Source organism: Doryrhamphus excisus, linkage group LG8 (genome assembly GCF_037039965.1).
Source record: "Doryrhamphus excisus strain RoL-2023G ecotype Guam linkage group LG8, RoL_Dexc_Guam_v1.1, whole genome shotgun sequence".
Taxonomy (NCBI): Eukaryota; Metazoa; Chordata; class Actinopteri; order Syngnathiformes; family Syngnathidae; genus Doryrhamphus; species Doryrhamphus excisus.
This window is the reverse complement of record NC_136364.1, coordinates 10887455-10912161: the sequence shown is the minus strand read 5'-3', so window position 1 is coordinate 10912161 and position 24707 is coordinate 10887455. Positions and strand designations below refer to the sequence as shown.

The window sequence follows — 24707 nt, the reverse complement described above, 5'->3', positions numbered from 1 at the left end:
CTCGCCCCAAGACAGCTGGGATAGGCTCCAGCACCCCCGCGACCCTCGTGAGGAAAAAGCGGTAGAAAATGAATGAATGAATGAATCATTTTTACCTTTGATATTTTTTAGATGAGATCTAGGGTAGAGAATTGAGCCCAATGCATTCTGCCTGGCAACAAATGCATGACATAACCAGGAAAACCATTCAGCTATACAGTAGACAGCTACAGCTACATAACATTACAGTGGGAAAGTACTACAGGTGGAGTGAGTGAGAATTTTGTTTTAAAGGGCCAGTAGTCAGTTTCAGAGGCTCCTGCTTGGTCCTGGGGGAGCCACATGTAGAGACGAGAGTCCTGTCAGGACGCTTTGCCTCCCCCCTGCTTAATAATGGATGTTGTTTCCCTGAAATAATGCTCCACGCCGGTCTAAATGCACATTAGAATGCTTTTAACCTAATGCAGCCATGCCTCTGACTCCACGCAGTCAACTGATGTGGCTTCACGTTGTTGTTTAGTTACACTAAGCCAGGAGTAAGCACTTAACCTTCATGGTTTTCTGCTCTTTTGAGTAGCTTTAGGTTTGTCTGGTGGAAGATAAAACGTACATTAAGTTGTATATTTCAGTGCTTAGTATGTTGGAGTGCCCATCATGTCTTGTGGTACTGGCTAAATAAAACTGTGTAGAATGGTAGTTTATTGTTGTTATGAGTTAACTTACCTGTTAACTTACTATCATGTGTTGTTTATTGTTTTTGGTTTGCACCGTTGTCACCGTGTTGTCAAGGTATTTGTTGGCTATTGCTTGCAAATGAAAGTACTCCTTAACTACGTAAGCTGAAAGGCTCTCTGCCATCTACTGGACGGAAGTGTAACAACAAGCCACCCAGACATTACAATGTGATTGACAGCGACAAATCAAAAAAATCTAATGAATGTATGGGAAAGAAGATAGATAGAAGATGGAATTAAGATAAATTAGGGATGGCAGAGGTTAAGGGAATTTTGGTGCAAATCTAGGTAAAATTTTACTATATTTCCCAGTGAATACCCTAAATCAGCGGTTCCAAAACTTTACCAACTCAGGGGCCCACTTAAAAATCTAAAAAAATGTCTTCTCAAAAATTTGTCCTATAAACAGTACATAGACGAAATGCTGCTTAACTTATTATTAATTAAATTATACGTAATTTATTATTATTATTATTATTAAGATTCAGGATTTAAATGAAAGCAGGGGGATAAAGGAAGCCCAAACCTTTAATTTAATTAATTCTCATACTTTTCATAACTGCATTCAAGACTGGCAGAGAGCTACATTCCAATCATAAACTGTATTAGGTTCCTAAAATATTGTGACAGGTCAATAACACTCAATAGGTTATTAATTAGGCCTATAAATATATTTTTTAATCATGCAATAAATATTTGACAATAAAAATAATTTAAAAAATAATATTTGCAAAAATGAATCATATTTTGGCAGCACGGCGGACTAGTGGTTAGCGCGCAGACCTCACAGCTAGGAGACCAGGTTTCAATTCCCACCCTCGGCCATCTCTGTGTGGAGTTTGCATGTTCTCCCCGTGCACGTGTGGGTTTTCTCCGGGTACTCCGGTTTCCTCCCACATTCCAAAAACATGCTAGGTTAATTGGCCACTCCAAATTGTCCATAGGTATGAATGTGAGTGTGAATGGTTGTTTGTCTATATGTGCCCTGTGATTGGCTGGCGACCAGTCCAGGGTGTACCCCGCCTCTCGCCCGAAGACAGCTAGGATAGGCTCCAGCACCCCCCGCGACCCTCGTGAGGAAAAAGCGGTAGAAAATGAATGAATGAATGAATCATATTTTTAATGACCTCACATGGCCCACCTGCAGTACCACCATGGCCCACACTTTGGGAATCACTGCCCTAAATAGGTTATTACCGTCTCTAGTAAATGAACGGCAGAATCTCCTATAGTCACTGGGTGCTTGGACTACCAAGGCAAACAATCGCTGGGGTCTCTAGACAAACTTTGGCATCAACAGCAGTGGCTGTAGGCAACCATCTGATTTTCCACAGAGGTATGCAATCTTGAGTTCCATTCTTATTGAAATGTTGTGATTATTTTGGTTTCTCCGTCTGTCAGTAAAAACAACTGATGCTGTGCTCAAAGGCTCATTGTTAAACAGGGTTGTTCATATTCATATCGGGTGCTTGAAGAATCAACATTTTTCAAGGGAAGGCATGTGGTCACGAGGCAACAGCTGTGTGCTTTCTAAGCCAATTTGATCATGAATTTGCTGAGATGCCTCCATCATACCTTACGTTAATCCATCAGAAGCGTTTAAACAGGATGTTGTGGCTAGGCATTAAAAATGCATACATTGTCTTAGTTAATATAAACGAGGATGGACACATCATGAGGTACATCTGTATGTGTAAAAATAAATAAATAAATAAATAAGGCAGGAAGTGAACAAATGTAACAGTAACAGATTGTAAAAGTAACAGACGGAGGGGTAGGATTGAATAAGCTTTGCTTCTTCCTACTCCTTTTGGACATGTGGAACTGTGAATGGATTATGTGATGCATTCCATTGTAATCTGATGCATGTTCAAATACAATTCAACCATTACCATTACCATTACATCTGTGTTCTTAAAATACCTAATGAAACATGTGAGACTTCCAAACAACTGCGTACATTTGTGATTTTTTTTTTGGGGGGGGGGGGGTGATAATTATTTCAAAAGCCATAACAATAGGGAGGAAAAGTATGATAATGACCATAGAACCAGAAATGTACTAAGTTACTGTTTAGGCTCCCTTCAAAATGCTTTGAAAGACATGCTAGCATACAAATTTAAGACAATTGGTAAACGACTTACGGGCAATTAGTTGCTAAGTCCGGCCCGTGCCCCTGCAAAGACACTTTGCTTGATGGCGGCCATGTTTTTTCACTAATCTTGCTCATATTTTCCAGACATGTGACTGTGGGTCCCCCAATGGTGTGTGCTAAATTACATGGATATTGGACCAAACCCACTTATAAGTTACTAAAGTTACTAAATACTTTGCCTGTATACTTTAATAAAGGTGTTATCATACTGATATTTTGACACTGGAACAGATAATTTACATTACTTTTTACCAGTAAGTCATCTAGCATTTGAATTATGATTGGTCAAAGTAGGTAGAAGATAAAATATTTAGAAGAGGAGACTGCTAACAAGTGAAAAGGCTCTCAGTGAAGCCAGTCTATGTTTAGCCATAATATGCCAGCAGCAAGGAATGCTCTCGTACTAGTGAAGCCATGTCATGGGATGTCTCTACCGACACCACCACTGAAAATACCGTCCAAGTTGGCCTTTCCCATACTTCCAAACGCTTTGTGTTATTTTATATATGCGGGGACCCTTTTCTGTAATTTTGGGGACGTGGGAAAGAGGATGGAGGGGGTGTTTGTACCATCTCAGGGGCAAAGCAGAAGAGGAAGTGGCCCACACTGAGATGCTATCACACATGCATACAAATGTGAGTCAAAATAGAATTGTTATCAATGTTTTCTTAATGTTGAGGGAGTCGTGGAGCTGTACGTGGGAATTTCTCACATCGTGTCAGAAGGTATTTACACAACATTTGTGAGGGTGGGGGTACAAGTTGGAAGTAGAGGATAGTGGGTCTTGACTTGGGAGAAGAGCCTCAGAGGGAAACCAAAGAGCCGTCAATCAGGTCAGTTGGCCTGTGGCTGAAGGCCTTCACGCGGACCTTCAACTCTTGTTCAGATAATCATGGCCTCCAAAAGTGTGGACACAAACAAACACAACAAGTAGTTGGTGACAGTACTTTGCATGAAACAGCACAGATGTGCAGCAAATGTCCCTTAGTCCGAGGGTCCCCAACCTTTTTTGCACCACGGACCGGCAATGTGTGGCAGAAAAATACAGCATAGATATAATATACGTATAACATAGATAAGTACTGCTAGCTCCTATTCATTTCTATGACGACATCCTATCCAGTTGTATTATTATATCTATAGAGAGTAGGGATATTGGTGTGTCAAGGGGCACAGGCCAAAGTAAAGGTAGAAAATGAATGAATGAATGAATGAATGAATGTTTGGAAAACGGGCTGCATGGCGGTCTAGTGGTTAGCACAGATTTCACACCTAGGAGGTCAATCCCACCCTTGGCCACCCTCAGAGTTTGCATGTTCTCCCCGTGCATGCGTGGGTTTTCTCCGGGTACTCCGATTTCCTCCCACATTCCAAAAACATGCTAGGTTAATTGGCAACTCCAAATTGTCCATAGGTATGAATGTGAGTGTGAATGGTTGTTTGTCTATATGTGCCCTGTGATTGGCTGGCCACCAGTCCAGGGTGTACCCGAAGACAGCTGGGATAGGCTCCAGCACACCCCGCGACCCTCGTGAGGATAAGGTAGAAAATGAATGAATGAATGAATGAATGATTGAGTGATGCTGTGAAATCTGAAGTACAAATTGGCAAGGTATTTCTGTATTTTGGTCTATGGCCTTCATTTGCCATTACTAGTGCCCTGCTGTGGTGGAATCACAACACAAATACAGCAAAAGCCGCAAATGTTTCAACCCTTAACATGGTAGGGGTGACACATTTTCACCCTTTTGTGTGTTCAGGAGTACGAGAGCCTTTAGCTTCCGTAAACTATGACTGTTCGAAACCGCATACTAACTACTACATAGTACTTCCATGCCCATACTATCCACACTCCGTACTGCATACCCAATCCATCAGACAGTAAAAGCAAAGCGTTTACACTACAGCGTACTACATGATAACCCACAATGCATTGCGCTCCTACCCGAGCCGAAATCGACAGGCCGAAGCTGATTTCACTTTAGCTCTAAACTCTTTAAATACATCACTTTATTGAGATTTTTTTTTTAAATCAGGCGAGAAAGTGTCTGTTTAGATCCTGAGTGTGCCATTTATTTGTCCAAATACCAACCGTTTACAATTTCGTTTAAATGAATTCGGCAAAATTTAAGCTAGCCAAAGTGAGCAACGCACTTCAGGTTATTTTCTAATAAAACACCCCTTACCTTTCTCATACAAAAAAACATAGTGATAAATCACTGCTTTTACTTTGAAAACAAGAAGCGAACCAACTCGCACTCACTTTTTTTTTTTCGCGGTGACGTCATGTTGCGTCGTATCCTGGGTAATTTGAGTGTGAGTAGTAAGCTGATGATACATACTCAACATTTCTGGCGAATGCAGTATGCATTCGGGAACTTCTAGCGTACTCAAAAATGGCATACTGCCAGTGTAGACACACTGCGTACTCAAATAGTTAGTATGAGTAGTACGTAGTTAAGCATGCGGTTTCGAACACAGCCTGAGTCTTTTGCTTTGTGAAAATGTAGCTCCCAAGGGTGCTCCACTCCTGCTCTTCTATGAGAAAATGTGGGAAGACGCATGCAAGCCATAAATTCAGCATTGTGACAACACTGATCGCCATGCTGCTGTAACAGTTGTGACCCCCACCCCCGATGTCACCCTGATAGACAGACTGGAGTCTGGCTGCCTGAGAACCGAGCCAAAATCCAGCACGAGCTAGGACTCCACAGCAGATGGTTTGCTGAAACCCAATACAGAGTTGAATCTCTAACAGAAACCAGAGAGGGAACCCGATTCCCTCCTCCCTTTCTGTCCCGATGTGTGGTCCGCTCTGATCATCTCTATTTACATTCTTTGCATCCTCCCACCCCTTTGCCTTTAGGAATTGGTTTATCCTGACGGCATGTTCAGTGGATACTCACGGCATGTATTATAAGGAAATTGGCCGACAGGTTGGTGCAACAAACTGACACGATTTCTGCAGCGGAATCATGGGAATGTGCACTTCACTGTCTATGCGTGCTGCAGCTGCCTGTGTCCATCACAAGGAAATGCATATCACCTGAACATCACACCGCGGCCTACATCCTACTCCCTGCTCTTCCTGCCTATTATGGCCGACTTTCCTCCAACACAGAGATCAAGCTGTGCTTCAGAATGTCACAGCACATGTTGGAATTCCTGTTTATCTCAATGAACCACAGCTCCCTAGTGTCAGCAGCACTCATGCAGCTGCACACAATGACTCCTGACACACTGATTATTTCTGTAGCACTAGCCACGTTTACATGAGAAGTTTTTCTCTTTCCGAATGACCTTTCCGAAAACAATGGTATCCATGGAAAGGAATATTCCAATCTCTTGTCTACATGTGCCGCTATAATCAAACAGAATAGTCAATGGGGCATGCGCAGTAAAACGTGAACATCAACATCATGTGGTACCGACTTCCCCAAGTCTTTCTTTCACTTGTTGGAATAAGTCTGTATTGCCAGTTTTTCCTTCGTGCAGTCTTGAAATTTAGTTTGGATCAAAAAAAACTTTCGGCAGCAGTCCAGTGCCGATTGCTGGCCTCCATTTTTAAAACTGAAAAACGAAGAACATGCTCATATCTGAGCATGCGCTGAAAGAACGCACCCGGGATAAATTTAAACAGGAAAAGATCAAATTCAATCTTGCTAATATTTTATAATTAAACTCGTGACATGTTTTATATAGATATATATTTTCTTTTTTAATAAAACTGGACTTGTGAATAAAGTATAGAAGTGTTTAGATTCTGTTCCACAGGTGGCGCTAATGCACACGAAAGCTGCTTGCCAACCGCCAATAAACAACAGAAGAAGAAAAACACGATGAAGAAGAATGCACTCTGACAACTTTACGTTTGAGCAGGTACAAGATACCTCAATCGGATTGGGGAATGGAATATTCCACCCCCGTAATTCGATTATATATTCATTCGGATTGGCACTTTCGGAATGAGGTGTATACAAAGGTTCAATTCTTTCCGTTTGAGCAAATGCAATTGGAATATTTGGGTCCATGTATACGTGGCTACTGTCCCTTAGGAATTTCATGTTTACCTCAATGGACCACACCTCCCCCGTGTTGGCATCACCCATGGAGCCCCAAACTATGACACTGCGACCAATAATGTCTGTGTGTTGACTCATACTGTCATAAAAAAATGGTTGCTGAGATGTGAGGGGCGTTAAGGACGGTTTTTAACTAACCCTACAAAGCTAACTTCCACGGTGGGTGGGAATTACAGTAAGTTCTCCAGCTCCGGTCCAGAGTCCAGTTACAAGATTCTATTTGTGAGTTCTCTCTCTGGCAAACACAAACAACAAGCCTGGTTGTCAGGGGGGACTTTATGCAAGCCCCATACACTCTCCAGACCACGACAGAGTCTGATGTGTGCCTCAAAGATGCCAAGGACTGAGATTTTAAATGTTTCGGTTGTGCATGGTGAGAAAGTCACAAACAAAACAACAATGGTGGACCAATGCCAACTCCTGGCCTGGAATGCATATTCCAATATTCCAATTACAATTACATCACATCTTGTTGTTTCTATGAGGTCATTGTCACGTTAACATAGCCTTAAACTCTCAACTTGTGAGAATGAAAGACTTCAGTGTCGACAATGAATGCCCACCATAAATCATGTATATTTATTACTTGAATGAATATTTGAGCGGCAATATAGAACAGGCGGCTACGACTGTGTGTGGTGTGTGTCTCTGCGTGTGTTAAAAGCCCCTGGGTTGCGTCACAGCTTTAATGTGATTGATGAACGTGCGACAAGGCCTTTAGTGTCTATCATTTCAAGACTTTCCCATAACATTCTTGTGGGCCATTCCGCCAAGTGGGGTGGACCAAAGTTAAGTGGGGCTCCTATTGTGGCAGAGGGAAGGCGTCAGGGGGATAGAACTATGGTATGGTCTGTTATCTCCAAACTGTCATCTGTGATTATTAAAGACAACATATAGTTTTCTCTTATTTTTGATTTGAAAAGTGGAGCAAACAAGTATAATATGAACAGGCTCTAGGGCAGGGGTGGGCCAACTACGGCCCGGGGGCCACATGCGGCCCACCAAGCGTTTGAATCCGGCCCGCCAGTTGCTGGATTCCCAACGTCTGATGTTTAATGTGCTCCTGATAGTATAACACTTTTACAGATAAAATTTGACAAATAATTCAAGGAATATTATAGGCATAAAATAGTGTGTGTGTGTTAAATATATGTTCTGGCCCCCCCACACAATTTTGTTATGTAAATGTTCATTTTGCTATTTCATTTGTCATTTATAATTATTTTTGCATTGTTTTCTGCATATAAAACTAAAATTACTCTCTTTAAAACATATATTTTTTTAATATGTTTGTGTGCAGCTGCACGGCGGACAAGTGGTTAGCGCGCAGACCTCACAACTAGGAGAACCAAGTTCAATCCCACACTCGGCCATCTCTGTGTGGAGTTTGCATGTTGTCCCCGTGCATGCATGGGTTTTCTCCGGGTACTCCGGTTTCCTCCCACATTCCAAAAACATGCTAGGTTAATTGGCAACTCCAAATTGTCCATAGGTACAGAATGTGAGTGTGAATGGTTGTTTGTCTATATGTGCCCTGTGATTGGCTGGCCACCAGTCCAGGGTGTACCCGGTCTCTCGCCCGAAGACAGCTGGGACAGGCTCCAGCACCCCCGTGAGGATAAGTGGTAGAAAATGATTGGAAAGGATTAATAGGATTTATATTATATTTCCTGTGGGCAAAATTGCTTTGGTTTTCATCACATTTTTTTCCTGAATTTCAGGAATAAATAAATTAAATAATCTAAATTTTAAAATGAATCAACCAAAGTACCATTGTACTAGTACTTGCAAAAATATTGGGACACCTGCCCATTACAATGTTGCAGTGTCTACTCTTGTGGGAATACTTTCTGCAAGACTTTGGAGCGTTAAAGACTTGTAGGGGAGTGGCATTCAGCCCTATCAAGATTTCTGACTGTCCTCCAGATATTGCAAGTGCGCCATTGAGGCATCAGTGTGACGAAGGCCAAAGACCACAGCCTCTCTTCCATGAACTCAACACCTTCTGTTTTGCTTTTATCTCCATCTTTCCATGTTCTTCTGCTGACACGTTAACTCCGCATTCTCCCTGAACAGCAGTGCATGTGCACAGAGGCAACCATTTCCCATGCTCCTTTCCCTCTACGTCTCATGTCCCAATGTGGTGGCCTTCTTTCTATTCCTGGAGCCAGTCGGGTCAGCGCGCTGTCATGTTGCTGTGTCATGTAAGCAAAGAAGCTTGATAGGCCATTGTTATTCTTAGAGGCAACGGGACTGGAAACATCTCTTGGAGCCCTCGCGTTATGTCTGGTGCTGAGTGACGCGCATGCCAGTGGAAGATGAGCCTGGTTATTTTTCAAGATAATTACACTCCCTGGTGTGGTCCAATGTAATCACTAACAATCACCTGCTATGTTGACAACCAAACACACACACGTCATATTTGTACTCTGATGATTTCATTGCATGGAAACTAACAATGCAGTACTGGCATGTAAATATTAATACAGCACCTTCCTTGGTAGAAGAAGATAACATTAACATTTAACAGCATGGGGGGGGGACTTACAGCCATGGAGGTGGGGGTTGGCTACTTGCCTATGTAACGGCCTTTGTTAGGTTTCCTGATGGACAAAAGAATGAAAATAAAGTGTCTTTCTTCTCCACTTCTCCACCCTACAGAGACAGAACATAAATTACACATTGTAACAAAAACCCCCGACGGGCCTAATGTAACGCAAATCCCGCCAGAGGTGTAAATGAAAAGAAGCTCTTTTAACTAAAACCAACAATCAAAATAATTTAAAACCACTTGAAATGACAAATATATCAACATAAAAACAATATACACAACACAGATGACCAAATCTTAAACTAAACAACATATTTTGTCTGCAGCTCTTTAACTGAACTTACCCTCGTCAATGCCAATCACGTTGTGTGGCAAAGAGAGGAAGTGCTACCAGAGCTGGGGGCAACTACGGAAGCCCGGGAGGAGCAGAAGTGAAAGGATAAAATAAACACACATACAAAGAAAGCAATGAAAATAGAGTAAACAGGATAAGAAAAATAAATAACTCATTGAGATAAAATTCACATAATTACTAAATCATAATGAATTCACGCATTTAGAAAATAAATAATAAAGTGCATTTTTAACTCCGTTACACCTACTTTCAAATTTAAAGGAACCTTTGAAGGAACCTCTGAATCGCCCCAAGCTAGATAAACCCATCCAAAAGTACTGTATTTATGGATTTACACAGTACTGTATTTATTTTATTGGGCTGCATAATTCAGTGTTTTATGCTGTTAACTACTCCCTTCAGAGATCAGCACAAACTGGGTCTAACAAGGACAGAAAAACGCTGCACAACTGTGCAAGAGAGTGTGTAGTTTAAGACAAAGATGCCTCACAGCTGCACTAAATAGTAGCCATCAAACACCAGTGTCAGTATCAACAGTGAAGCGGCGACTTCAGGATGCTGGACTTCATAGCAGGACTGCCAAGAAAAAGCCATATTTCAGACTGGACAAAAATTTTAGCGGTATTGTAGCGCTTAGGCGGCCATCTTTGTTTTGGGCGCTCTGCCAAAAGTGAGAGGAGTGCACTAGTAACTCCAAACAGATTAAAGCCTTTGAAGAAGCCACAATCTCATCTCATCCACCTGTCACAGCTCAGCCTGAAATATATCTCGAGACTTGCAACTTTTTTGTTTATTTAACCTTGTCCAGTGTACGCAGGTCTTTTGCTTACTTTTAAGGGCAATGAAGAGATTTCATTGTGTACAGCACAAAAGGTTATATGTTGACACTTTTTGTGTTGCAAAGCAAAAATAAATAAGATTTAAGAATGTTAATAGAGAAGTACAGAGAAGGTCAGAGGGAGCTGCATTGTGGCTTTGTAGATCTGGAGAAAGCCTATGACAGGGTGCCTAGAGAGGAACTGTGGTATAGTATGAGGAAGTCTGGAGTGACAGAGAAGTATGTTCAAGTGGTGCAGGACTTGTATGAGGACCGTAAAACCACGGTAAGATGTGCTGTTGGTGTGACAGAAGAGTTGAAGGTGGAGGTGGGACTGTATCAGGGATCAGCTCTGAGCCCCTTCTTGATTGCTTTGGTGATGGACAGGCTGACAGATGAGGTTAGACAAGAATCTCCATGGACTATGATGTTTGCAGATGACATAGGGAACGGGTAGAGGAGATGCTAGAAGAAGTTGGCCCTGCATAGGAGAGGAATGAAGATTAGCCGCAGCAAGACAGAGTATATGTGTGTGAATGAGAGGGACCAAGTGGATGAGTGAGGTTACAGGGAGAAGAGATACAGAAGGTGGAGAATTTTAAGTATTGGGGTCAACAGTTCAGAACAATGGAGATTGTGAAAAGGAGGTAAAGATGTGTGCGTAGGCAGGATGGAACGGGTGGAGAAAAGTGTCAGTGATGTGTAATAGAAGAGTTTCAGCTAAAATGAAAGGAAAAGTATACAAAACTATGGTGAGACCAGCCATGCTGTTTGGTCTAGAGACAGTGACACTGAGGAAAGCACAGGAAGCAGAACTGGAGGTAGCAGAGATGATGATGCTGAGGTTGTCATTGGGAGTGACCAGGATGGATAGGATCCTATAGTGCTCAGGTTATCTTCAAGTTGTGTTCCAAGTCTGTGTTGTAAGATGAGTTTAAGTCGGATCTTATACCTAAATAACAGCTAAATTAACTCCTAAATCACTCACACTGTACACGAAACACACGTAGGACATAAAATACACAAATAAATCACTAAATACAACAATGAAAAGAAACTACTACTACTACTACTACACCAAATGGTGGCACAGTTATTAAACCCTAAAGTCCGATTGACTTGAACAGCTCAATGCGTTCATCAAAAAAATTAACTTTAGGGTGTTTTGCCGAATCTCCACCAAATTGGGCAAACACCTTTAGGGGACTGATTGACGAGAGTCTTTAAAATGTTAAATATAAAAAAATGTAAAACACGGCCGCCATCAAGCAAAACAAGCAGGATTTAGCCACTAATTGTCCATAAGTCATTGATCATTTGTCCAGTGCCTATAAAATATCGAGGATGTCTGTATTACATGTATGCTAGAATGTATCCCAAAGCACAAATTTCATTTATTCAGTGGTCTCTTCAGGGAAAATATGTGAAAATGAGTTTACAAGCAGGAAGAGAGACAGGAGCATCAGTATGAGAGTGTGCTGCTGTCATAAAGGATGCTCAGCGTTTTTCTGAGGACTATCATCATGAAGTACCCTCTCGTCGTTAAACCCCATTGATTGGAGGCCACCGGCTTGATGCACTGCACATAAAAATACAAGTGACACTGAACACATCACGTCTCCCATGAATAGGGCTTACAACGTAAGATGTATCAGGTTGGGGGAGGCTTGCGGGAGGGGGGTGAGTCAGCATTGTCCTTCCATGGCTAATGGGCAGGAAATGTCCACGATGGGGAGTCTAAATTGGATTTCTTTAACAGGAGTCTAGCCCGTCCAGCTCCATTAGGGCCTAAACGGCAACACACAGCAGCGACATGCAGGTGGGGAGGCGATAATGTAGGGAGGGGGTGTACTGTCGTAGCGTTTATTGTTTACAACACTCTAGAGCTAGACTTTGGTAAATGTAGAAGTAATGGTTTAGTTGATTTAAAAAATGCTTAATTGTGTCAAATCAGGCTGCATGGCGGACGAGCGCTTAGCGCTCAGGCCACACAGTTAGGAGAGTGGAGTTCGATTCCACCCTCAGCGTGGAGTTAGCATATTCTCACACTCACATTCATACCTATGGACAATTTGGAGTCACCAATTAACCAAAGCCTCAATTTCAACCAGTAAACCAGCAGCCATATATTCCATCCATCCATTTTCGCGGGCATGATAGAGCCTATCCCAGCCGTCTTCGAGCGAGAGGCAGGGTACACCCTGGACTGGTGGCCAGCCAATCACAGGGCACATATAGGCAAACAACCATTCACACTCACATTCATACCTATGGACAATTTGGAGTCGCCAATTAACCTAGCATGTTTTTGGAATGTGGGAGGAAACCGGAGTACCCGGAGAAAACCCACGCATGGGTCGAGGGTAGAATCGAACACGGGTCTCCTAGCTGTGTGGCTTGTGTGCTAACCACTAGTCCACCTATTTCAACTTTATTTTTGTTAAATTTACTGCATCTGTTTCCCCCATTTATGCTGCTTTTTTGTGGAATGTGCCAAGAGGCCCCAAAAAGCCAGCTGTGGTCCATAAGTGGCTCCTGGCCTGCACTTTACACACCCTTGAATTACAGCATTTAAGGTAGTCGAGTAAAATATACACTTCCTACTCAGCCTCAGATGCCAGCTCATACCACAGGAAAAGTACCATTCACCACCAAAATTAACCCAAATTCTACAAATCCGACCATCTGTTGACAAATTGGGGATCTGTCGTACGCATTTGAAGGATGTGTCACATCGGGGAAAACCAGAGTTTCTTCAGAGGCAGTCGGGAAGGGAACAGTGGGGGCACTATGCAGCCAGTAAATTGAGCCTTTCTTCCTGCCAGAGAGTGACACAGAGGAATGCAACATATTCATGTGGACATGGGTGGGCGTCTCATTCTTGTCATAGCAACTCTCGCTTCTTTTTTTTGAGTGTTTCATCATGTTTCAGCCATGATAACCAATCAGGTGTCATGTTGTGTGTTTCTCTCAGCATGGGCGCTGGTGGAGGTGAACATGGAGGACAGGGTGGAGGTTTTCAGAGGGGACACAGCTCAGATCACCTGCATGTTCAGCTCCGACGACGGCATCGGGGGCGTGACCATCCAGTGGTTCTACGTGAGTTGTCCATAATCTCCCACGTATAACCTAAACGTGCCCAAACATTTCCACCAACGATCGCATATGCCATGCAAATACTAATTGAATGTATGTAACTATATTTCATACACAGGGCTATGTCTTACTACATTGACAATAAAGAATGTTTGCATTTTGAGGCTTACTTTGCACTGAACAAGAAGTCACCGTCTGCATTGGGGATGCAGCAATCCACAGTTTTTCACTTCTGATCTGATCCGGAAACCTGAATTTGGATATCTACCAATACCGGAGCTCTGTAAACACCATGCAACTGTGGAATGTGATCCATCCAGGTGTTGAGGACAGGGGAGAAGCAGAAGATTTACTACGAGGACGCCACCATGAAAGTGGTGGACCGAGGAACGCCGTTTACGGACCGCATCACAGTCAACGTCACCGCAGCTACCGGAGAAGTGGTGTTGACCATTACGGATGTGCAGGTGACAGACCAGCTGGAGTTCATCTGCCTCATCAAGAGTCTGACTGATGGGGTCGGCGAGGGACGCACAAAGCTGTTGGTGTTTGGTAAGATGTATGCACTGGTTTGTGTGGAACGTCTTGTGTACCTCAGGTTCTGATGTACTTCTTTCATCTCGGACAGAAAAACCAGACTCCCCAACTATTGAGGGCTTCCAGACGGGGATCTCCGTCTACGAAGATGTATCCAAGGTACACTAGGAGTTAACAAGAAATGCTGTCACTGTAGCTGGGGTGTTTATTTACCTTAAAGAGGACACAGTGTTGAATGAAAGCATGTGATAAAAAGCGGATGTTATATGCTGTACAACAACTTCATATGTTTTACTTTAATAATGATGTAGAATGCATGAGAAAGTGGAAAGGAAACTATTGCGCCCTTTCACCACATGGCCATGGTAGAAAATGTATACGTATTAATAATGTTCATTCATACATTCATTCATTTTCTACCGATTATCCTCACGAGGGTCGCGGGGGATGCTGGAGCTTATGCCAGCTGTCTTCGGACAAGAGGCGGGGTACACCCTGGACTGGTGACCAGCCAATCACAGGGTACATATAGACAAACAACCATTCACAATCACATTCATACCTATGGACAATTTGGAGTCGCCAATTAACCTAGCATGTTTTTGGAATGTGGGAGAAAACCGGAGTACCTGGAGAAAACCCACACATGCATGGGGAGAACATGCAAACTCCACACAGAGATGGCCGAGGGTGGGATATTAATAATGTATATATTTTTAAATAACTAAAACAAATATATATATATATATATACATATATATATATATATATATATATATATATATATATATATATATACCGTGAAGAAAATAAGTATTTGAACACCCTGCTATTTTGCTATTTCTCTCACTTAGAAATCATGGAGGGGTCTGAAATTTTCATCGTAGGTGCATGTCCACTGTGAGAGAGATAAACTAAAAAGAAAAATCCAGAAATCACAATGCATGATTTTTTAACAATTTATTTGTGTGATACAGCTGCTAATAAGTATTTGAACACCTGTGTATCATCTAGAATTCTGACCCTGAAAGACCTGTTAGTCTGCCCATTAGAAGTCCACCTGCACTCCATGTATCATCCTGAATCAGATGCACCTGTTTGAGGTCGTTAGCTGCATAAAGACACCTGTCCACCCCATACAATCAGTAAGACTTTAACTTGTAACATGGCGAAGACCAAAGAGCTGTCCAAAGACACCAGAGACAAAATTGTACACCTCCACAAGGCTGGAAAGGGCTACGGAGCAATTACCAAGCAGCTTGGTGAAAAAAGGTCCACTGTTGGAGCTATCATTAGAAAATGGAAGAAGCTAAACATGACGGTCAATCTCAATCGGAGTGGAGCCCCATGCAAGATATCACCTCGTGGGGTCTCAATGATTCTAAGAAAGGTGAGGAATCAGCCCAGAACTACACGACAGGACTTGGTCAATGACCTGAAAAGAGCTGGGACCACCGTTTCCAAGGTTACTGTAGGTAATACACTAAGACGTCATGATGTGAAATCATGCATGGCACGAAAGGTTCCCCTGCTTAAACCAGCACATGTCAAGGCCCGTCTTAAGTTTGCATATGACCATTTGGATGATACAGAGGAGTCATGGGAGAAAGTTTTATGGTCAGATGAGACCAAAATAGAACTTTTTGGTCATAATTCCAATAAGCGTGTTTGGAGGAAGAAGAATGAAGAGTACAATCCGAAGAACACCATCCCTACTGTGAAGCATGGGGGTGGTAGCATCATGCTTTGGGGGTGTTTTTCTGCACATGGGACAGGACGAGTGCACTGCATTAAAGAGAGGATGACTGGGGCCGTGTATTGTGAGATTTTGGGGAACAACCTCCTTCCCTCTGTCAGAGCATTGAAGATGGGTCGTGGCTGGGTCTTCCAACACGACAACGACCCGAAGCACACAGCCAGGAAAACCAAGGAGTGGCTCCGTAAGAAGCATATCAAGGTTCTAGCATGGCCCAGCCAGTCTCCAGACCTGAACCCAATCGAAAATCTTTGGAGGGAGCTCAAACTCCGTGTTTCTCAGCGACAGCCCAGAAACCTGACTGATCTAGAGAAGATCTGTGTGGAGGAGTGGGCCAAGATCCCTCCTGCAGTGTGTGCAAACCTGGTGAAAAACTACAGGAAACGTTTGACCTCTGTAATAGCAAACAAAGGCTACTGTACCAAATATTAACATTCATTTTCTCAGGTGTTCAAATACTTATTTGCAGCTGTATCACACAAATAAATTGTTAAAAAATCATGCATTGTGATTTCTGGATTTTTCTTTTTAGTTTATCTCTCTCACAGTGGACATGCACCTACGATGAAAATTTCAGACCCCTCCATGATTTCTAAGTGGGAGAAATAGCAAAATAGCAGGGTGTTCAAATACTTATTTTCTTCACTGTATATATATATATATATGTGTGTATGCATATATATATATATATATATATATATATATATATATATATATATATATATATATATGTGTGTATGCATATATATATATAGTATATATATATAAATGGCTGCACGGCGGTCGAGTGGTTAGCGCGCAGACCTCACAGCTAGGAGACTCGAGTTCAATCCCGTGCATGTGTGGGTTTTCTCCGGGTACTCCGGTTTCCTCCCACATTCCAAAAACATGCTAGGTTAATTGGCGACTCCAAATTGTCCATAGGTATGAATGTGAGTGATAATGGTTGTTTGTCTATATGTGCCCTGTGATTGGCTGGCCACCAGTCCAGGGTGTACCCCGCCTCTCAGCCGAAGACAGTTGGGATAGGCTCCAGCACGTCCGCAACCCTCGTGAGGACAAGCGGTAGAAAATGAATGAATTAATAAAAATAAAATTGTGGGTCATAACCATTTGAGAACCCCTGTTCTAATATACGGACAACCTGGCCATGTATTCAATTTCTACTTCTCATAACCGCCACCTTGCTCATTATTTAATATACAGTGAACCTAATACACACATTGTTCTTTTCCAGATTGGCACGTGCGAGGTGAAAAACGGCTTCCCAAAGCCAAACGTCACATGGTACCGAAATAACGCTCCACTGAGAGGAGCTGATGACGGTGAGACACCACGCGCTGACAAACGATGAACGCATCTGATGTTTGACATGTCGCCTACTTTTCCGTTTGCGTACGGTGCAGTGATGAAGGTAGTGCCCAGCATCACCATCGAGTCCAGTGGTCTGTTCTCAGTGAGGAGCGAGCTGAGCATGAAGGTGACCAAGGAGGACAAAGACGCTCTGTTCTACTGCGAGGTCACCTATCTTGTCCCCGGGGGGACCAGAATGATCGAGACCAACACCATTAACATCACCGTCTACTGTGAGCTTCACACGCTACGGCAGCACCTTTGTCAAGCTTGGACATCTTTCGGCTTAGGCCTTAGAGCAGGGTTGGATTTTGAGTCTTCATCTCATTATTACTCATTATTTCAGACCCGTCCACTGCTGTCCACATGTGGGTGGAGTCACCAAAGGGCAAAATTAAGGAAGGGGACTCCATTGAGTTTCATTGCCAAGGCGACGGGAATATGCCGTCCTCAATCTTTACCATCAAGCACAGCGGGGTAAGCCTACTTGCCATGCATTTTTATTAATATATTTTGCTGATACAATGTAATAATATATAATACATGTGGAAATATATTATAATAATAAATATATAATAATGTGGAAATATGGGGTAATAACTATGAAAGCAATCTTCACTCGCCAAAAAAAGTCAGTAAGGATAATTCATAATGCCGCCTACAGACATACTAACTCCTTATTTCTAAAATCACAAATACTTCAACTTGCTCATATAGTTAATTTTCAAACAGCTAAAATAATGCATAAGGCTAAAAATAACAAATTACCTAAAAATATAATCTGATACTTCTCTATAAAAGAGTTATGATCTCATGGAAGAACTAAATTTGAAACACTTATATGCTAGGACTACGTTAAAAAGCCACAGCATTTCAGTATGTGGAATCAAACTATGGAATGGATTGAGTAAGGACCTCAAACAATGCACAACGATGAGCCAATTCAAGAAACAATACAAGCAGTTGATGTTTGCTAAAAACAAGGATGAAGAGTCTTGAACCAGTCATGATGTGCTATATACGTATATCACTATATTGACACTTACTATGGTACCCATTATGTCATTGTATGGTCATATCACCTTGTACATGACTAAAAAACAAAACAAAAAAAAAAAACAACTTAAATTACATTAGGAAAGCAGGACGTGAACAAATGTAACAGTTACTGATTGTAAAAGTACCAGATGGAGGGGTAGGATTTAATAAGCTTTGCTTCTTCCTACTCCTTTTGGACATGTGGAACTGTGAACTGATTATGGGATGCACTCAATTGTAATCTGATGCATGTTCAAATGAAATAATACCATTACCATTACCAATAATCAATTTATTCAAGGTAAATCAGCTATAATACATAATCTAATTGAAGAACTGAAAGCTTGTAGAAACATGAAAGTACAGCTAAAATTGATGAAAACAAAATATACTTTTAATAATCGCTTTAGTAAACTGTAATTATCATCATCAAATGTTAACTATTGTAATGCCGCTATTATTATATCGTATTATTATCATTATTTTTTATCATTACCTAAAAATTCAGCAGTTTTAACAGGAATGTGATATCTTAAAGTGTAGTACAGTCGTCCCTCGTTTATAGTGGTTAACTGGTTCCAGACCCGATGAATTTCCGCCATATACGATTCAATGCTAATTAATGGAATGTTTTCGTAGATAGAAAACCTTTTTATGACTTTGTAAATGTGCTATTATTATATTATTATTAGAGCCCTGTAGACATGAAATAACAACCCTGTAGTCACCTTTAGACTCCAATTATTCATTGCTTACACCACATTGCAACTCTTATGCTGCAGGGACTAACCTGTCAGCTGACCTCTTCGCCTCAAATTTATTTCTTCTAAACCTAAGTAGCCAAAAACGTACCACTTCCACATGGGATGGGTGGAGACTTTATGTCAAAACAAAAGGTCAGCTCCACGTTTCAGCAACCAAATGTTAAAAAGACACTGTAGTAAGACAAGTATTCATTGGTTCTTTAGATACACGGAGAGTCACATCACACCACTCGCACTCTGCAGCACATACAAGAAGTACTTTCATAATTTTTGTACTTTTCCCCAGGAGGAATACACAATGGAATCCAACATGTACGTGCTAGCAAACGTAACGCGTCTCAACAGTGGTGATTACGAGTGTGTCTCATTGGACACGGACACCTACGAGGAGCTCTCAGGGACAACCACCATCTTTGTTGACTGTACGCATACTCCACATATTGTGTGTGACCGAAATGTCTTTATCAACGCCGTCTTTACGGCCATGATCGATTATGTCTGTCCCAGACCTGGACCCTGCCGTAGTGGCGCCCGCCGGCCCCGTGGAGGTGGATCAAGGGGAGGAGCTGACAGCCACTTGCAACGCTTTGTCTTCTCTACAGATGCACACGGCCTGGTTCAAGGTAATGCACCGTCCAAAAATGTTTTGCTAAGATGAGGAATTGCGATTCAGGGATGACTCAGGGGTTTGGAATTGATTAAGTGATCAATTAAGAGGTGTATTGAGACTTTTATCTGTATAGTCGAGCTCAGCTTATGCTGTCTCGACACTGTTTGTGAGCCAATGCTGCCTCAACACCTTGGAAAGTCTACTTTTTATGATGACGCCAGTCCATCCCAACATGGTGGAAAATGGCTAGATATGGATGAAGTCAAAGGTCATTGTCTTTATCTATTGAATCTATCAATCCATCCATTTTCTGTACCGACTGTCCTCATGAGGGTCACGGGTGAGCTGGAGTGTTGGCTATCTGACTTCGGCTGACAATTTAGAGTCTCCAGTTAGCCTAACATGAATGCTTTTGAGATGTGGGAGGAAGCCAGAGTAGCCGGAGAAAATGTCGGAGAAGATACCCCAAAACAGCACCGATCTCCCGATCTCCTGTCATTCAATTATTTTCTATGCCGCTTCTCCACAAAAGGGTTGCAGGGGTATGCTGGATCCAAAATGTCGCCAGCCAATCACAGCTATTTCATTTATTTATTAATAAATTATTATTTTTTTTATTAATTTTTTTTCTATTTCAACAGTACATTAATGTATTATTGTATTTGGTTAGGTGTGTTATATTTGTATATATATTATTTTAACTATATTTTTTGTTATTACTAAATTCATTTTCCTAGCTATTATTTTATCAATTTAATTATTTTATATATTTATTATTACAAAACTATTTAGCTATTTATTTATTTTTAATGTGTTTATTTGTTATATTAATATACTATATTTTTATGTTATATTATGTAATTATTTATCTGTTATTTTATTTAGCTGTTTTGTTTATGTATCTTTTAAATATTTATCTATGCACTAAATTAAGTTTGTCTTTTATTATTATTACTATGTAAAGCAGGGGTCTCAAACTCGCGGCCCGCGGGCCAAAAGGGGCCCGCAGGACGCTAGTTTGAGGCCCCCGCCTTGATATGAAAGTTTAATGTGCAAGTTTGATATGGATGCTGTACCCAGAAATGACAGCTTAAATTGTTTATTTATTTTTTCATCTTATTTTGTGTAGAAAAATCTAAATTAAGATATTTGAAAACAGTGGAAATTTTATCAGAATTTTTCTTGTAGAAACCCGGAACCAAAGCACTGAAAAAGTGTAGGGTATAGCAGAAGCACAACCATTGAAGGCAGTTTATTTATTTATGTTTCTGTTTTTAATAAATACATTTTTTTTAACCTGATTTGGCACAGCCTAACCCAGACCCTAGCTCCAGTGGCCCCCAGGTAAATTGAGTTTGAGACCCCTGATGTAGAGTGTATTGTCTGAACTATTATTTTATTTAGCTATTGCATTTATTTTTTTATGTTTATATCTAACTGTATATAATTGCACTAAACATATTCAACACTCTTTGTTGTGTTTTTCAGGATGGACAAGCGGTGTCGGTGGGCCACACTTTAATGCTGAAGAACGCCACCTTTGACACAGCAGGGACGTACCAATGTGTAGTAACTGTTCTGGAAGTCGATGGCATGGAAACGATGGCGACATTTGGTGTGAAGGTGAAAGGTATGTCTGATCCTGACGCGGAAATGAATACCATCAGTGTTTGTGCGTATTTTCTCCACCAATGAGATTGGCTTTGTTTTGTTTTCCTGTTCAGGCCCACCCGAGATTATGCAATCAGAACACACGGATATCGAGGAAAGTTTGGACAGTACGGTCGACCTGACCTGTCATGTGAGAGGATACCCTGCCCCCAACATTATTTGGACCACCCCTGACGGAAAGGTAAGATACCGCGTACGCATTCAAACATCATATATAGATGCTGTACATATGAGAGTATTTAAAGATTAAATGAATTAACTCCTCTATTTAATTCACCCAATTAACCGCAGAGTCTCCCAAGATGGGGCTGGTGTGTGGTCTAAAAAAACAAATAACCGCCAGCGTTTCTAATTAGCGCCAGCTCAATAATCACTGACATTAACAGTTGTGGCTGTAGGCAACCTTCTGATTATCTCGACAATAGCAATATGACAGTACTTGCAGCTCCATCTACCTGTGTTACACTTGCCGCACTGTTCTTTACAATGAACTCGTCAGTGATATTGATGCTGGTTCATTAATGCAATTACAACATCGGTTTTGTTGCTCCTGTGTTGTGCAATACACACTCAAAAAGAGCTACCTTTCCATGTTCTCATGTACTCCAGATCATTGTTAAAGTTATTTATATTAATTCATGTTCATTTCCATTGTGGTTTAGGTAATATAATGCCATAGAGCATTTAAAATATAATGAAATATGATGAGGCTGCACGGCGGACTAGTGGTTAGCGCGCAGACCTCACAGCTAGGAGACCTGAATTCAATTCCACCCTTGGCCATCTCTGTGTGGAGTTTGCATGTTCTCCCTGTGCATGCGTGGGTTTGCTCTCACATTCCAAAAACATGCTAGGTTAATTGGCGACTCCAAATTGTCCATAGGTATGAATGTGAGTGTGAATGGTTGTTTGTCTATATGTGCCCTGTGATTGGCTGGCGACCAATCCAGGGTGTACCCCGACTCTCGCCCGAAGACAGCTGGGATAGGCTCCAGCATCCCCCGCGACCCTCGTGAGGACAAGCGGTAGAAAATGAATGAATGAGCTGAAATATGATGATATCCTCCAGTGTACCGCTCTAATTTCTGTCTGTGTTTATGCATCAGTTCCTGGAGACCACGTCCGAAATAGAGACAGAGGACGGCGTCATTAGCACGGCAAGCGTGGAAGTCACGTCTGACCTCACAGCCTTCTGCAACGCCTCCAACGAGTACGGCGCAGACGCCTTGGCCTTCAACATCAAAGCCAGTGAGTTCCCACTTGAGTTGGTGACGCATCAACCCCCTTCGTCGGCACTGTCCGTTCTTTGTCACGTGTAGTTATTTGTATTGAGAGTCTTAACTGTGTGTCAGCTTTGTCGTCATCCTCGTCCTCTTGTGTGTTAACATGCGGTAACCCCCAACCCCTCCTTGTGTGCCTCTTACCTGTTTTCAGTTGTACACACCACAGCAACAGCCACCACCGCTCGCACAAGCACTATTTCCTCTAGCACAGGTAAGAAGACAGCCGGCTGTTCTGCGTTTGCCTGCCTGCTGAGAGAGTGCAAAGTGCCGATCAGATGGCATGCTTTTTATTCACCATTAGTATTTCTGCAGGGGATGGCCATTCAATGTCATTTTTCATTTTTTTTTTACATTTTTTGCATGCATCTTACAGCATCTTGTAGTTGTCGTCTTCTTCTACTTTACATTGCAAACTAGTCAGTCAACAGCGCCTCTGCTTGTTGCAGCCAAGTACTGCACACCAGCTTGCCTCAATTCTGCATAATCGATTCATTTTTGATGATGAATTGATCAATTATTATTTATTAATTATTATTTATTATTAATTATCTCTACTTCCCATACAGGTATGCATGTACAATTGCAACCTTTGCGTCATATTAGAATGTTATTCTTGAAAAATGTCCAGCAAAAAAAATGACACAATTTTTATATCTTATCCCAAATTTATATTGGTAAGATTTGGAGTTTATTCTTGGGAAATTACAACCTTTTATTGTCATATTACAACCTTTTCGTGTAACATGATGACTTTATCATCATAATATTACAGTTTTTTCTAATTAAAAAAATGTTAATAATAATATTTGTATTGTTCTTTTGTTGTTCCTTTGTAATATTGCAATTTTTCTCCCAAAAGATTCCTAAATTGTATTCTATATTAATGTATAAATTATTTATTTTTTTTAGAAAAAAAATTATTTTCTCGTAAAATGTCTCATTATGACTTCATTCTGCTAAATTGTCACTTTTTCTTGTAATATTACAACTTTATTCTCATAAACTTGCAATACCTATATATTTCTTCTTGCATTTGAATTTTATTTGACTTTGACTTTCATTTTTTTTTATAAAATTTGACTTATTCTGTATTTATGTATTTTGAATTTTTTGTAATATAATTTGTTGACTTTTTCTTAATTGTACAACTTTATTCTCATAATACTCACATTCCAATATTATTATCCTAAGCTTGCAACTTTTTCCTTTTATTTTCCCAGTTATTTTTGCATGCATCAATTTTGCAATCGCTGAATAAACAGCGCTTCTTGTGGTGGCAGCCAAGTAGTGCACACAATTCCACACAATTTATGAATGAATTATATTGTTTCTGTTTGTGGTGTACCTAAATACAAAATGGTTATGCATGGGTCTGCATGCTCCAGATGAATAGTATAAATATAAATATTATAAATACGGTATATGGCATGATGGCATGCAGATGGAGGCTGTAATTAGAGTACATATGCCTCAGTGTGACTGTAAGGCAGCAGCTGATGAGTAAATGCACTCATTCACATCTCCTGACTCCCATTAGGGGACGTTTCTACTGCTTCCTCCCTCCCTCTGTCCTGTCATTTGTCAGACCAAAACATTTCTCAGAGGAAAAGTGTTCCGGGTTGCTGTTTCTTGCCAAGTTTCTTGTCAGTGTAAAGAGATTCCACAGGGCTGCTGTGGAAACCGACTGAGTGCAGTCAAACTATCACTACGTACTGTCTTGTATTGTTTGTGTATGTGTGTGTGTGTTATTTAATCACCCCCCACTTTGTGTGCCTCACACTGATAACCATGCTCATGTGGTTTCTCCCAGTCCAAACAGAAACCGCTATCCCACCAAAGAGAATCAGGAAAGGTTTGTAAAGAGTCCACTTCCCGCTCTCTCTCTCTCTCTTTGTCGCTCTCTCCTGATGAATGATCAGCACCATT

General features: G+C 41.3%; 1 protein-coding gene across 3 annotated transcripts in view; it reads left to right on the top strand.

Annotated features, from left to right (window-relative positions):
- mcamb (melanoma cell adhesion molecule b) overlaps nucleotides 1–24707 on the top strand; it is a 41857-nt gene that overhangs the window by 12860 nt on the left and 4290 nt on the right. Inside the window, exons 2-14 of one of the 3 annotated variants that reach the window (XM_058079897.2) lie at nucleotides 13648–13772; nucleotides 14090–14321; nucleotides 14398–14465; nucleotides 17300–17387; nucleotides 17469–17648; nucleotides 17762–17892; nucleotides 19504–19639; nucleotides 19725–19840; nucleotides 21316–21457; nucleotides 21552–21679; nucleotides 22605–22746; nucleotides 22933–22992; nucleotides 24592–24633. In XM_058079897.2, the coding sequence (XP_057935880.2) occupies nucleotides 13648–13772; nucleotides 14090–14321; nucleotides 14398–14465; nucleotides 17300–17387; nucleotides 17469–17648; nucleotides 17762–17892; nucleotides 19504–19639; nucleotides 19725–19840; nucleotides 21316–21457; nucleotides 21552–21679; nucleotides 22605–22746; nucleotides 22933–22992; nucleotides 24592–24633 (1590 nt within the window). The remainder of the gene's footprint in view (nucleotides 1–13647; nucleotides 13773–14089; nucleotides 14322–14397; nucleotides 14466–17299; nucleotides 17388–17468; nucleotides 17649–17761; nucleotides 17893–19503; nucleotides 19640–19724; nucleotides 19841–21315; nucleotides 21458–21551; nucleotides 21680–22604; nucleotides 22747–22932; nucleotides 22993–24591; nucleotides 24634–24707) is intronic. The other 2 variants (XM_058079899.2, XM_058079898.2) reach the window with 2 other exon arrangements.